This window comes from Lolium rigidum, chromosome 4, assembly GCF_022539505.1.
Source record: "Lolium rigidum isolate FL_2022 chromosome 4, APGP_CSIRO_Lrig_0.1, whole genome shotgun sequence".
NCBI lineage: Eukaryota > Viridiplantae > Streptophyta > Magnoliopsida > Poales > Poaceae > Lolium > Lolium rigidum.
In genome coordinates, this window is record NC_061511.1 from 184,450,382 (window position 1) to 184,466,446 (window position 16,065).

At 49.4% G+C, this 16,065-nt stretch overlaps 1 protein-coding gene and 1 pseudogene across 1 annotated transcript; both read right to left on the bottom strand.

Annotated features, from left to right (window-relative positions):
* LOC124647890 overlaps positions 1 to 5,180 on the bottom strand; it is an 8,361-nt pseudogene extending 3,181 nt beyond the window's left edge.
* A 690-nt stretch (positions 5,181 to 5,870) lies between these two features.
* LOC124706557 (probable aspartic proteinase GIP2) lies at positions 5,871 to 10,712 on the bottom strand (the record flags this gene model as incomplete). Its single annotated transcript, XM_047238225.1, has 2 exons — positions 9,836 to 10,712; positions 5,871 to 5,884 (listed from the first exon to the last, which is right to left on the bottom strand). Coding segments are annotated over exons 1-2 (891 nt in total), but the record flags the coding sequence as incomplete, so codon positions are not given.
* Between the last annotated feature and the right edge of the window lie 5,353 nt (positions 10,713 to 16,065).

Consider the following 16,065-nt stretch of genomic DNA (forward strand, 5'->3'; position numbering starts at 1 on the left):
AGTTTCCCGCAGGGCATACATGTAAACGTTAAATACGAGCCTCGATCGGCTCTCAGGTTATCCCGTGAATCGGCTCAAAGAGCCGATCCACCCATGATCCGTACGGGTGTACGAATACTTGGTGGTCCCGCTTGATCAAGATGAAGCTAATGAGATCTACGACGATTTAGGGTTTTCACCACATAATCGGATCATCCTACTCCAGAGTTGGGCCGGATGGCCACGCACGGTGCTCGTAAGCCGATCCTAAACAAGGCCGTAAAACCAACATGAAGTTGATCCTAGGAACATCCCGTTTAGGACTTGCGAACGCCACCCTACGTGCCACAGATCCTCCCCTTTGTAAGGCCAAACTATTGCGTATATTAAACTAATCCTTGTAGAACAAGGAGCAATCGTAACGGATCAGATCTACTAAATAATGATCAAGCGGGTGCCGCCCCCACACCCGAGATAGGCGTGAGGACGGCTAGATATGCAAGGGTTGCACTACGTAAGCATGCTTAAACGAAGAACAATGCTAACCCTAACACATCTAATGATAACTACGTTGCTCGCCATCAAAAGCGCTTCAAGTACGAGCAACGCATGAACAACGTGGCTTGTGCTGCCTAGATCGCAAGATGCGATCTAGGCAAGCATGTCGCTTACCCGATAGAAACCCTCGAGACGAAGGAGTTGGCGATGCGCCGAGATTGGTTTGTTTTTGGGGTTGAACGTGAGTTGTTGTTTATTCCATAAACCCTAGGTACATATTTATAGTCCAGGGGACTTTCTAATGTGGGCGTGCACTAAACCGTGCACGAGTAAGATCTTATCTCTAAACTAAAATGCGATCTAATATGTTACGTATACACGGGCAATTAAGCCCAACTTGGTATAAAAGGCCGATTCATGTAATTCTCCACGTATATTTCCTTAAGCCCACCTTGACCGCGGCCCACCTCCGACTTGGTCAAATCTTGGTGATAACACATGCCCCTCCGGTTTTGGAAATATTATTTCCAAAATCATCATGCTCCTCTCTCGTCGGGTCATGTCGTGGCATCACCGTTGCAGTACCTCTTGTCTCTTCATATTTTGCGATGAGGAGCCATGATGCCGATAATGAAGGCAGCGAGATTTAGTGACATGGCATCGGTGGTATGCAAACAATCGGCTCTCCTTGAACAATCGGCTCTTTAAAAACCCTCTTTTAATACCGAAGAAGCGTTTCCAGCCAGCCGTTTTGCCGATAGTCGAAATCACACGATCCTTTTTTTAAAAAGGAAACCGATGGCGCCGCATCGGCCTCTCTCATAAACACACCGGGTAACGTTGAGCTAGCCATCCTTCCAAACGGTAACCCGCGACCTCCATCCGCAAAGACAGAGTCGGATCCCCAAATCGTCGCCCGAGCAGCTCCAATCCACCACCCCCTACACAGTATCTCGACCGCGCGGCTTCCAATTTCTTCAACGCATCTCATGGCGGAATCAGCCTAACACCGGTACCACGGTTTCGGACCGAAGGTAATCCCCAACCTCTTCTCGCCGTTTGACTTCGACACGGGATTAATGCAAACGCCCGAATTAATGCCTCGTTCCGCCACTAATTTAGGTTTCGTACATCCTTCTCGCCACATCCTTCTCTCGCAAATTCGATGTGCCTCGGTCCTCGTTCTTCCGAGAGCCCCGCCCCGTTAATCTCATGCGAAGCTAACGTAATCCCCTTTGTGAGCCAAAACCTAGATTCGACTTCCCGGGCCGACCGCCCGCGAGCCCGGCCCAATCCCCCGAAGGTTGGGTGGCATGGTACAAGCAGGGTATCAAAATCCCACTATGCCACTTGGGAAACCATAGGAATAGCCGATGCCCCGTCATTATCGCTGTCTCCTCTTGAAAAGAATGAGAACATCTTGAAAACCATCGGCTACTTCGGTCCGACGCACCGAACCGTTTCATGTTTGGTCATGGCCCTATGACTCCGACCCCGCCGGATGTGGCCATGATCACAGGGCTAGACATTGCATCTCCCAGCCCCTTCCGCATTCAAGCCGCCAAAGGTCCCTTTCACTCTCTCTTCTAAAAAAGAGTGTACCAACTCGGGGTGCCTATCTCAATCGTTATATGAAAACCAAAGGCCCAAGTGACGGAGAGGGAGCACACAGCCTCTCTTGAACTTCTCGGTTGGAGCACTTCATATTCTCGTGGTCCGTCACTTGCTCCTACCAAGAACTACCTCTCCCCGGCCTATGAACTCGCCAAAGGCACCCAACTTGGTCTAGGCAAGTTATTCCTTGGAGAGATTTATCGATCCCTTCAACCGATGTCCGTCAAACCGTTCACCCGCAAGACAGCTTAAAACCGGCGGCCCCCGGTGGTTCATTCAACTCGTGGGCCCAACTGTACTTCCAAAGCCAAATCCCGGACTTCCCATCGCCGACCAACCGCACCTTCCCGGATGAAAATGGCAAGGAAATTCGATGCACCAGCCTACGGCCAAGCCCCGTATGGTCTCCCGGTAGCGAGATTGATCCCCAAGGAAGCAGCAGGGTGGTTTAAGATTTTCTTCCAGGGTTTAGACAACCCCCTGTTCCACCCTTATACCGAATCGGCAAATTTTGAAAACCCCGTCTCTTTCCGATTGGACGACTTTGCCGATGACGCCGGCACACAGCACTTGTACTCCCTCATGATTCGTCCTTGCTTTCTCCCCGTTGGCATGAGCACCTCGAACCGGATCATCAAGCCCGGTTATGAGTGTTATCAACCAAGCAATAGCGGCTCGGCAGCTTGGTCTCTGGACAGGTGCCCCCACACTTCTTCCTACACCACCCGACAGCAAGTAGAGCTGAACCGCCCGACATCCTCACCGCCCAAAGGTGCTATACCTTTTTCGACGCTTTGGTCATACCAATTCCCCACGACCTCCATTTCTCCTTCACCACCGACGGTTTTGAAACTTGGTGGTCTATGTGGAAGACCCATGTCTTCGGGAGGGCACTAGGACCGCAGCTCGAAGGAGCTTGACGCCGAATATGATCCCCCGCCGACCGTGTACCGTCCCTTAAGTATTTCTTGTGACTCGCCTTATGGTGATTGTCCGTGAACCGACTCTCTTCTCTTGGCAGCAACAAGATGGCCCAGCCTCCTACACAAGCCGACGGCTCCCCTTTCGTCTTTCTTCCTCCGGCACCGCGTGGTTCTCTTCGCCGCAGTTCGCCTCCCCCGAAGAAAGTTATAATGCAGTAGTCAGCCGATTTCACCGAAATCGGCTTCTAAAAGTAAAGCATCTTCGGGCCCGTTGCTCCCCGAGCCTCGACTCAGTGCGAGGACGGCGGTGAGGAAGGTAGCGGCCGGGAAAACCCCGAAGCGTAAAGCTCCGGCCCAGGAAAGCTTGCGTGTAAGTTGGTTCAGACCCCGCAGTGTTCGTCCGCTTTTTTCAAAGAATTTGTTCGTGACGCGCTTGTATCCTTTCCTACAGTGCCTCTATCGAAGGATCCTCCAGACGGAGCCGAGGAAACCAGCCAGGGAGAATCGAACTCGGGTGATTCCGAGAGGTCCACTACCCGAGTCGACGGCTCGCCGGCGCCGGCTTCCAAGAAGAGGTTGATCACCGGAACCCCTGTTCCTCAGGCCCCGACCAGATCAGGGTTACGTACGAAGCACCGCTGTGTCAAAAGGGCTCGTAAGAACCCACCAACCTCTTCATCAAGCCAGGAGGTCTCGAACGTAATGATCTTCGCGGTCACGCTTTCATGCTGTCCCATTATCATTTGGATCGGCTAATCACTTCCTCTTGTAGGCCGCCGAAACTTCTAGCGGGGATGTTGAGGAGGTACGGAGGCCGTCCGCTACCCCCGGATCTAGCTGCCCCGACGCCCGCGGCCGTACGAGCGGTTGATTCAACCGAGTCCCCGTAAAAGCCGATCGTTATCGCGCCGGCTGCTCCTCCCCCTTGGGAGAGGTATGTTTTTTTTCTTTTGGTTCTGTCAGTTCCTTGTCACCCGCTAAACTCACTGTGTTGGCCTTGCCAGGGTTGTGATCTCTCGAGCTTGCTTGCGTTCGACCCAGCATCCATTGATCCCACCCCTTCCAAGGCAAGTGGGGAGCCAGACATCAGCACGGTCCGTGGCCAGCTCCAGCGCCTCAAGGACTTGCTCTCTACCTCTATTGAGGCTCTGATTGAGAATTCCGAAGAAGTCAAAGGCATCCTCGCGGGTATCCATTCTCATCTCCCTATGACCCTGCAAGTGAAGCTTTGGCCCGCCGTCACCCCGTCGGTCTTCAAGTCACGGATTCAATCCGCTCGCCAAAGGATTACTCTTCGCCACTCCCAACTTCCGCTGAGAGCCGATATTGCCGAGAAGTGCCGACGGCTCAATGAGAAAAAGGCTGCTCTGGACGCCAAGACGGATACTTCTGCCACCCGTGCCGAACTCGAAACCTTGCACAAGGAGTTGGAGGACCTCGAAGAGAGGGTCAGGGTGACCAAACAGCTCATCCAAGATAAGGAGGCCCTTGTCGCCCGCTCTGAAGAAGAAGCAAAGATCTCACAGCCGATCCGAAGACCGATCCGGCTGAAATCCGTTCCCCGAGCAATCAGCCGGTGACGGGCAAAGACGCGGATGATGAAGCTGAGATTGCTGAGGCGGAACGCATCCGTGTTGATGCTATTATCGCCCTCGGCGTGTTTCTCCAGAGAGGGCTTTCATAGACACATGATTCTGCTTCTCGGTAGGGCCTTGATATGTTGATCGCTACGTTTGCAACGCTTTGCTTCTCTCCTTCTTGTTTTTTTTTTTATTAGCCGATTTTCCACCGGCTATCGTTTACCATCTGTCCGGTGTGGTGACCGTATGCCTCCCTCGAGCCGAATCTGTCTGGTAACTACAGATATCGGCTCTGCGTTACGCCTGTGCGCCGTACTTGCGAGTCAGCCCCGTTGGGACTCGTGTAGTCGACGTGGCTGCCGTCCGTTAGATCGCCGCTGGACCCAAGCAACCATGTGGTGAACATAACCTCGGCCGGCTCGTCGGAAATCTGGGGCACCAGTGCTCCGTCGGGAGGACGAGTAATGCGTCCGCATCGCCCGAAGTCATCGCTATCGGCCTTCCTTTGATTGTTTGTTTCGCGCATCAGCCGAGCAACGTAGTTACCCGGCAGATCCTCGTGGGTGACTGGCGTGCCGTCCGCCATCTTAGATGTAGATGGCGATGTGGTCGATGTAGACGATTGTCCCACCGGGCGTGCCAGAATGTGTTGATCGCCAAAACCCACCGGCGGGCAGCGGCCTTGTCAACACCGTAGAGCCGGGGGAGCCTAGAGCTGCGGCTGGCCGAGACCCCTCCGAGCGACGGCCCGCAATGCTCTTCTCGGTCACACGCGGCGTTGCGAAGTGCAAGGGCGTGCCACCTGACCTATACCCGGTCGGAAGGTGATGAGATTGCCTCGCTTAGTTTCCCGCAGGGCATACATGTAAACGTTAAATACGAGCCTCGATCGGCTCTCAAGTTATCCCGTGAATCGGCTCAAAGAGCCGATCCACCCATGATCCGTACGGGGTGTACGAATACTTGGTGGTCCCGCTTGATCAAGATGAAGCTAATGAGATCTACGACGATTTAGGGTTTTCACCACATAATCGGATCATCCTACTCCAGGTTGGGCCGGATGGCCACGCACGGTGCTCGTAAGCCGATCCTAAACAAGGCCGAAAACCAACATGAAGTTGATCCTAGGAACATCCCGTTTAGGACTTGCGAACGCCACCCTACGTGCCACAGATCCTCCCCCTTTGTAAGGCCAAACTATTGCGGATATTAAACTAATCCTTGTAGAACAAGGAGCAATCGTAACGGATCAGATCTACTAAATAATGATCAAGCGGGTGCCGCCCCCACACCTGAGATAGGCGTGAGGACGGCTAGATATGCAAGGGTTGCACTACGTAAGCATGCTTAAACGAAGAACAATGCTAACCCTAACACATCTAATGATAACTACGTTGCTCGCCATCAAAAGCGCTTCAGTACGAGCAACGCATGAACAACGTGGGCTTGTGCTGCCTAGATCGCAAGATGCGATCTAGGCAGCATGTCGCTACCCGATAGAAACCCTCGAGACGAAGGAGTTGGCGATGCGCCGAGATTGGTTTGTTTTTGGGGTTGAACGTGAGTTGTTGTTTATTCCATAAACCCTAGGTACATATTTATAGTCCAGGGGACTTTCTAATGTGGGCGTGCACTAAACCGTGCACGAGTAAGATCTTATCTCTAAACTAAAATGCGATCTAATATGTTACAGATACACGGGCAATTAAGCCCAACTTGGTATAAAAGGCCGATTCATGTAATTCTCCACGTATATTTCCTTAAGCCCACCTTGACTGCGGCCCACCTCCGACTTGGTCAAATCTTGGTGATAACAAGTTCACTAGATGTGTCTCTCCATAAAGAAATAGCATGTTGGATGAACAAATTACATCTGGGCAATTGACAGAATATCCATCAATACATGACAAGATGATTACTATGAGATTTGATATTGGGAATTACAACATAATACATAGACCATAATCCAAGTGCGTCTATGAAAAATAATCCACCTTCAGGTTAGCGTTCGCACCCCTTCCAGTATAAAGTTGCAAGCAACAGACTATCGCATTAAACAATGTGTGTAAAGTAAACAATAGAATTACCCTTGGATAAACCATTATTGTTTTCTCCCTAGTAGCAACAACAAATCTACAATCTTAGAAGTTATAAATTCACTCTCCCAGAAACTAGAGGCATGAACCTACTATTGAGCATAAATTGATGGGATTCGTAGCATAGAAAACAAAAAAATTCCTACCGCAAGAACGAATAACAAGCCAAGATGCAATCTAGAAGATGGTAGCAATGACAAGATCATGAGACTAACCCTCGAAGATTTCCAAAGCCTTACGAGATTAGATCTCGTAGTTGATGTAGTCGATCACTTGCCGCTTGCAAAAGCGCGTAGAAGATCTTCACGGTGCCACAATCGGGCAGCACCTCCGTACTCGGTCACACGTACGGTGTTGATGACGACGTCCTTCTCCATGTTCCAGCGGGCAGCAGATGTAGTAGATCCTCCTCGGAATCCCGGCAGCACGACGGCGTGGTGGCGGTGGTGGTGGAGAACTCCGGCAGGGCTTCGCCTATGCGTTGCGGGAGTATTATGTGGAGGAGGAGAGGCTAGGGTTTGGGGAGAGGGGGGCTTGGGCGCCGGCCTCAAGGGGTGCGGCCAATGGTGGCTAGGTGTGGCCGGCCCCCTCCCCTTGCCCCTCTATTTATAGGTGGAAACCCCCAAGAGTTGGACTCCAAGTCTTCGAATAAGACCCGAAACCAAAACTTGCCAAAAGGACGAAACCTACCCTAGGTGGGACTCCTACTCAAGGTGGGACTCCCACTCCTTCCTTGGGGGGTGGCCGGCCACCATGGTGGAGTCCACCTGTGTAACATCCCAAGAATTTCAAAATAAAACAAATGAATTTCACTAGTTCCAAATTTTGGAACCAACAAAAACTTTTATTAAATAGAGTATGATACATAGTGATCTTGCTTAATTCTTGTGTTATTGCTATGATTGCTTGTTATTAGTATTTGAAGTGATCTTAAACCCTAAACCTCACCCCTCTTTTCACCATCCTAATTAAAATAGAATAAAAGGAAATTAAATAAGAAAGAGGCATATGTGCCTATGGATATATTTATAAAACCTTACCCTAAGCTTTTCTACTTTGCTTAGAGATTTGGAAAACCTTCATACACCATACCTAGTACCTATCAAACCAATTTCAAGTGGTTTCCAAGAAAATTAAAAGAGAAACTAAAAATGCCATAGAGGCATATGAGAGCAAAATAGCAAATATGTGAATTTAAGAACCTTGACCCTCATACATGTTGTGAATGGTTGGATCACTCCTATATACCATTTCAACACTCAACCACACCAATTGGGTCAAGCCAAGTCAAATTAAATCTCAAATGCAACATATGCATAGAGGCATATGTGGCACATAGCCATTTCACAAATTTTTGCCTTATGACTTAAACCCTTGACCAAAGGATGGGAAACCATCTCTCAACCTAATATAACACTAAATTGACCCTAACCCATGTCTAAGTAAAGCAAGATCACCCATTTACAAGTTTAGTAAAATTTGACACCTCACCTATTATGTATTAAAGCCAAATTTGCAAATCTTTGAACAAGACCATTTGAATTGGTTTCAATGGTTGGAAAATGTTTCTAAACCCATAAGAATCACATTAGAGTCAACCAAAGTCAAATCAAATGGAGAGAAATCACCTAGTGAGAAAATCCCCAAAATTCCCTCACATACATTTAGCCAAAATTGCAAATCCTCAACCAAGGCCACCATTGCTTGATCCCTTGCTTGTAAAACTCTTATATATGATAAATAAACACAATTGCATCAAAGAAACAAGAATCAAATCAAAGGAAAATTCAAAACTCACATACATGTGATAATGGTCATATGTCCCAATTTTATTTTCTTCCCCACTTTGCACCCATTTAACTTCTGTTTCCTCAACTAAACTTAGTTAACCAATGCCATGTCATCCAAGACCAAGTGATGGTGAACAACTTTCATGTTGACCATTAGTGCTAATGTTTACCAGGTTGACCAGTATAGATTTGACAAAACAGGACTTTGAAACAAAGTGTAGATAACCCCATTTTGGAAATCTTGCAAATCTTCCCCAAAATGACCACCACCACCACCTCTCTTTCTCTTTAATTATATGTTGAGTTGTACCAAAAAGAAATCCAAAATTCCACAAAATTTTTCTTGCGGCCATTTTATCGAACACATGGCAGGCAGCATCTTTGTTTCATGTTACATGCTATTATCCAGAGGATTTTGGCCTAAACCCCTTTCAACTCGTGATGATCACCACCCTCTGCAACCCCTGCATCAAGCCAGGTCCTTGCACCGTCGATTAAAGCGTGAAGAAAACCCTAAACTATCCATGTCAAGTACCATGCCGGCCACTCTCCTCACTTTCTCTCTGGTCCTCCCCTCTCTACAAAACTTTGCCAAACTAGCTCCCCTCTCAGCACTGAGCATGCTAGACATCGTCCCAGGTCAAAAGGAACACGACACGCACGGGAACGCATCGTGATCACCACGACTGGCCACGCCGGAGCGTGCACCAGCGAGCACCACGGCACGACCACGGGCGCCGCGATGACACGTCCTCGCCCCGACAGCCTCGTCCTCCCCGCCAAGTCTAGAACTGCGTCGAGCACCGCCTCACCACCCTCTGCAAGCTAGACAGCGTCGCTAGCCTGCGGCCGCCGTGTCACCGTCGCCATCATCAAAACTCGGCCGCGCCATACCGAGGGCACTCGAGCGTCGCCTGCACGCCTCTGTCCACCATTTGATGTGCCGTCACGCTCAATAGCTCCGCCTAGCAGTCGCCTACACGCCGCGCCCCCTAGATTGCCCCTTCACCGCTCCAGACGCCGGCGCCATGGACGACCCCTCTCAGCACCCACGGCCTCCTTCCCTCCGCTATAAATAGAGAAGCTCTGAGCCTCGATTCTTCACAACATCTGCTCCCCTCTCATCCTTGATCCTTCTCCGCCCCTCAATTTCACCAGCCATCGCCGGAGCAGCCCCAATCGCAAGCTCACACCCGCCGGAGCCCGCAGATCAGCGCCGCCGATTGCCGCCACCTCGGGAGCCGCCGTCTGTACCAGCGCACTCCCCATCCTCGACAACCCCATCCTGCATCGTCGCCGACCATCGCCGGAGCTCCTTCACGCCGCCGACCCTCTACCTCGCCGTCGCAGCACGTCCTGCCTGTCGATTCCCAGCAGCGTGGCGTTGAGCGGCACGGCGCGGCCGTTCACCTTGATGGCCGTCACGCCGATGAAGTACTCGGTCGACTTGTCCCCCTTGCCGGACACCCCCGCGGTGCTCACGTTGTTGACGAGGAGCGGCGTGTAGAGGAGCGAGCCGGAGAGGTCCACCCCGGGCTGGAACGCGTAGGGCGCGTCCCCGAAGACGACGACCCCGGCCGAGGTGGTCGACGGGAGGCAGAGCGCGAACTTCTGCGAGAAGCGGAACGTGGCGGCGAGCTGCGTCGGGAGCGCGAAGCGCGCGCGGCTGAGCGACGCCATGCCGGCGGCGCCAGACGCGAGGCCCTCGGTGAGGAACTTGGCGCCGCAGGCGAACAGGAACGCCGGCGCGGCGGCCAGCGGGCCCGGCGTCGGGCGGAAGGTGGTGGGCAGCGCAAGCACGTCGGTGATGAGGTTGCCGCCGGTGGCGACGCGCGTGACGGTGTTCTCCGGGAACCCGCTGCAGGTGTCGTTGAGGCACCCGGGCGACGGCGCGCCGACGCAGCTGGTGGCGCAGGCGGCCGTGCGGGCCAGGCGGCACGGCTTGGACGCGCACGGCACGCGGGCGTAGGAGGAGGACGCGTACGACCCGGGGTCGCAGTCCACCCAGAGCGTGGCGCCGCCCAGGTCGAGCACCGCCGTCACGGGCGTCTGCGGCGTGCGCTGCCGGAAGCTGGTCAGGTACTGCAGCGTCGCGCCGTCCTTGCGCACCGGCAGCACCACGGCGGTCGGGTTCTTGCCGCTGCTGCTCGCCGCGCGGCAGGAGTACGACGACACGAGTAGGAGGAGCAGCGCGATGGCCGTGGAAGCGACGAGATGGGAGGAACGTGCCATGTTGGGCTCGATCGGTAGAGTGTGGCATCGGCAGCGGGGAGGCAAGAAGATGTTTATAACGCTGGTTGGCTGCCAGCACAGCGAGGCGGGGAAGTGGCGGCTAGGCGGGGTGCGAGACGCCGGAATGGACCAAACGAGTGGACTGGGAACTGTATTTTCGTTCAAGGAGTCGCCGTCGAGGGGCATGCATACGTGCCCCCAGTTTAATTTCTTAATTTATGGTTGAGATGAGATCCAGGGCGAGGAAGTTTGTCAGCAGATGCTCATATCATAATCCTGACGGATCGACGTGTCAGCAGTGCCCATTTGTCTCCCGGTCGACTCTCTGCCCCTGACGAGTCGTCTTCATGGACAATGGCGTCGGCCCAGGGAATACCGGCGAGCGGAGGAGGAGTAGGTTTCATTTGAGAAGCAAAAGAAAAGCTGACCTTCCAGCAGGCGGCAGCTTTTCCTCGCGCACGCCGACGAGGCGACGCCGGTGGTGAAAGGATCGGCGGAATCCATTCGATCGTGCGCGCTGATTTATTATTATAGGGTGGGGTGCCAAATTGAGGGATGCGTGCTCTAATTGTCGCATCGTTCGCTCACGCCCTATACCATCTGCTTCCTTCGGATGCATTGCTTGCTTTCGTGCCCGGTCTATATATACTAGACTAGCATTGTTGGTTCAGAAATATTAGATCCAGAGTTAGATCTAGAGCTGGATCGATACCTATATATATATATACCAAGGAAGGCCACGTACGGTTCAAATAGAACGATACATACGACTGAGCAATCCATAGTAGTACAAAATAGAAAATGAGGTTAGGTCAGCGGAAGAAGCAAATCATCAAAGGATCGTCGAGGAAGGGGTTGAGGGATTACGTACCTACCCTCTTCATGGCCAGCTGCACGCGATGACGGAAACCACGATGAAGTTGATCGGAATCGGCGACAGAGTTCCCTCTCTCCTCTCCGAGCAAGAGTCAAAGTCTAAGTCACACGCGACGCACGCGTAGGCTTCACCTCTCCTAGTATATATAGATTGCAGGCCAAGATAGATGTTTTCGTTCAAAACTCCAAACTTGGCGCCACTTTTTCGTCTCCACCAGTTGCCGCTGCTGTTTTCATTCAAAATTAGGCGCTGGCGATTGATTATCGTGCGGTTATTATGGGCCTAATAATAGCTGATTTTGTTCCACTTGTTTGGAAGGAGGAGATGGAGGGTGGATGAGTATTGTGCCACGGATCACCCTCGCTGGTTAGTCTTTCCTAATATAATATAACGACATGACCACGAAACATTCCCTACTTCAAATAGTCTATCCAGCCGAAATTAGGAGCGGGTCAATCCCCTAAAATCAGCAAAACTGCTCTCATTATTAGAAGCGTATATACAAATATCAATACCGTGATTTGTGAGAGATTTCGTTTACACGGAATAGGATTGATTCAGCAAATTGTTCTTCTTGTTCATGGAATAATTTCCTTTTTATGGTTTGCTTAACAAGGTTGTACCTCTGCCTTGCGTTTTCATCTACTCCCTCCGTCCGTCCATAAACATGGTGCTCTCCTCTCCTCGATAGGGAACAAATCAATGGCCATGGCAATCACTTTCAGTTCAAAGTTTTTGGGCTCCATTAGCACCACTTTTCTCATCTTCCTCCCGTTAATTTAGTTTCAATACATAGCTCTTCATTACACTAATTACGAAGAAAGCACAACACATAGATACCGATGTGCCCCAGATCCGTGAGGAGGAGCGGGGCTGCCAATTCTCCCTCGCTTATTAACTACCCATAATTTCTTCTCCCCTAATAACTACTCCTGAAATTAGAGTCCCTTCCAATGTTAGCGGAAGCCAAACACGGCCGATTGATTCACGGAAACCATGCAAATGCCTATTGACACGGATGCATCATACCGAGCCCGATAAGCGTCCTGGCCACAAAATGTATTGGATACCACCTACTCGTTCATTCCGTAAATAAAATTTCTAATGCACGCCCCTCCATGTGTTAGTGAAAGCCCATCGCATAGGATTGATTCGGTGAAAGATTCAAGGCAACCCGTTAAAACCATGCCATTGTCTATGTATGTGTCACGGATGTATCATGCCGAGCTCAATGTGCAGCAAAATATTGTACCACCTAAATTGGCCAAACTATTCATAGCTTGATTTTTGACTAAATTTATGTTCTTTTACGCAATAGCAATCGGCTCATGAGCCAAAGCTTAATACACAACAAATCACATGTCTACTTGAGATGGAATGGAAACTATTTCTAAGCAAGTATATGTAATATGTTCCACACATTAAAAAATGTGTCGATTCTACATCAATACAGCAAGGAAGAAGAAAACAAAACAAGCAGTATGTGCATCGATCTCTCAACATTGTGAAATGTTGATTTCTCTCAGTTTTGGCATACAAAGAACCCACATGGATTTCTCCCTCTAGGTTGAATATGATCAGCCAAAGAAATTTCTAATACCAACATCACATAAAAAAAAGGACCTTCCATCGACGTAGATGCTCCAGGCCAAACAAGGATAGCAGTCCACCGGCAACTCATTATTAACCTAATAGGCAGTGAACACGGCACTGCGTCAATGAAATCAACAAATAAAGCATGTACGGCCGGATCTCCACCTCAACTCCTCCCCTTCACGAGATGGGCCACAGCAACCTGCTGCATGCACATCCTATCACCTGCACGCCAATAAACCAAGAAAGGTTCAGCTCCACGAAGGGCACAGCCGCACAGGGAACTACTGCTTAGCACGCAAGCAACACATGCACAAATAAAATGTTCAACAACTGGCGATTATTTAGACCGCCAAAAGTTGATCAACATTATGATTGGTTAGACCATATCAAATAAAATTGGTCAGCAAGTGACTATGTGATCTAGAAGCTAGGCAAGTGATCGTTCTGCAAGTAAAAGTCACTAAATGACTTGTATATTGGGTCATACAGATGACAATGGGCATGGCATAATGTAGAAAAGCATGTACAATCTCAGAAACTAAGAATCCCACACGGAGCAAGGATGCCATCGATAACATACGAGAGAGGAGGCACGTAGAACTCACCGGCAAGGAGGTGAGGCCAGCGCCACCATGGTTGTGGTATGGCGAGCACAAGCGCCGTTTCACCAACCAAAAGAAGAAAAGGAGGCCGAGAGGGCCAAGCATGGCCTACAACTGCACTACAGGAGGCCATTGTCAACCCAACACTCACCATCGGCGCCACCATCAGGAGGCCACGGAGGAAACCTGGGAGATTCCATATGCTAACTCAAGATGCATGACAATTAATCACATAAACTTCAGAGTAATTGTTTTAAAAAAATACTGGCAGAACAATAAGGAACTGTTGAGCACAAGAACCCTTAACAAGTCAATGGGAGCGGGTGGAACGAGGCCCCACAATGAAGATGGGCTAGTGCATGAGATCCTGACGGTGGAGAGCCACCGGTATATCTCACCACGTCAGAGCTCTCATCATTGCCGCTGCTTGCAGCAAACCTGTTCCCGTGAAGTGCGTTCTTTTGTCACCGCCGCCAGAATACTAGCGGTCCAAAAAAAAATCATAAGACTCCCATTTAATTTGGTCCAACAAGCCTCCAACATGTAACAGAGCGCTGACGTTGTCACCTAGAAATTTCAAAAGTGAAAGATGATGAGCATGGCTGAAAATATGATCTGCATAGTGCTGAAACAATCTATAGGATCTTATATCTTTGAAGGAATTTATCTGTTATTAAGAAGAGAAGGCAACTGAAGTACCTTTGTTGTTCTTTACCATGATGAAACCTTTTCAAAAGCTCGCTCAATTCAAATATGACATAATGTCATATTTGTACATGAGCAACAAATCATAATTTAATTTACAAGTACTTGCCATACTAGTATCGATCAATACACAGACACATGTAATCAATACTTGTAGTCAAGAGAACAGAAGTTTTACCTACCAGCGAGCACACATGTCAAGAGCTCTACTTGCACCTAGGGGAAGGCGACCTGCTGCTTCGGCTACTGTTGGAGATGCTCCTTCCTCTAGGACACCTGAGACGTGATATTTCAGTTCAGATTTGTAGGTTACTGTATTATCTTTATCTGGAAATGATGCAACACCAGAACCTACCTTCTACGACAAGGACTCCTTGATACCCTTCTTGGTCCCTAACAAAAAGTGTTCAGAATTTATACGTTAACATTCAAGAACTGTTTGCCATGAACATGCTACAAAAGGCACACCTGATGTTGCACTCACCTTTCTTGGAGAACTGGGTGATGTACAATAGGATGAATCTGACCTTCCACAACTAAATGGAGGTCCTCAGAGCCTGCTACCACAAAGAGGATTAGGAATATAAAAGTATGATTTAAAAAATTGCACAAAAGAGATGAGCTCTCAGTTCATTACCTGCTAGGAGAAATCGATTGGGAGCAACAGGGAAGAGGAGGCCGAGAGGGCCAACCATGGCCTACGACCGCACTACAGGAGGCCATGGTCGACCCTGCAGTCACCATCTTTGCCACCATCAGGATCAGGATGCATGACAATTAATCACATAAAGTTCAAAGAGTAATTGTTCCAAAAACAAATATATATATTTGCAGAACAAGAAGGAACTGTTGAGCCCAAGAACACAGTGCCTTGAATCTGAAAAACTATAAATTTACACAAAGACATTGCCATGCAGTTGAAAAGAAGAGCTTCACTAGGACTAGCATGAATCAAATAACAATTGGACAGTGCATGTACAAGAACAAGCAGACGCCACCAACAACACTAGCTGAATCTGCAACCTGAATGTACCTATCAACTACTACTGGTAGTATTGAGTCTCCAGGCACTGTTGTATCTGTAATCCTCTATCGAACACACACCCATCTATATATGTAGTTACACCTTCTGGTGCTAATTTGAACCTTACTGTACCTAACTATGTATGCAATTTCAGGTGAACAAGTGACAATAAATACATCTGTATGCAAGTTCCAAGTTGGATGAAAAATGGAAATCCAGGTGACAGAACAAAGCAACATGCCAGTCAGCAGCAATGCTTACATTTCCAACGCTTAAGATACTCCAGTGACATGAACATATATTATCAGTCCTCGTGTACTAAATGGTGATGCAAAGATAGTTTTTTATGCAACTTCTACTCCAGAAGATTACTTCCATGTAAACTTGTGAATGCATATATAAAATGTAACCACTCCTTTTGAATCACGGTCAATTTACCACTACCAAACAGGAGAACAAAATCAGCAAAACAAAGACGGGATTTTATTCGCCATGTGATAATTTAACCTTGCAAGTAATCTCAACTGTATTATTACAAACAGAAGAACT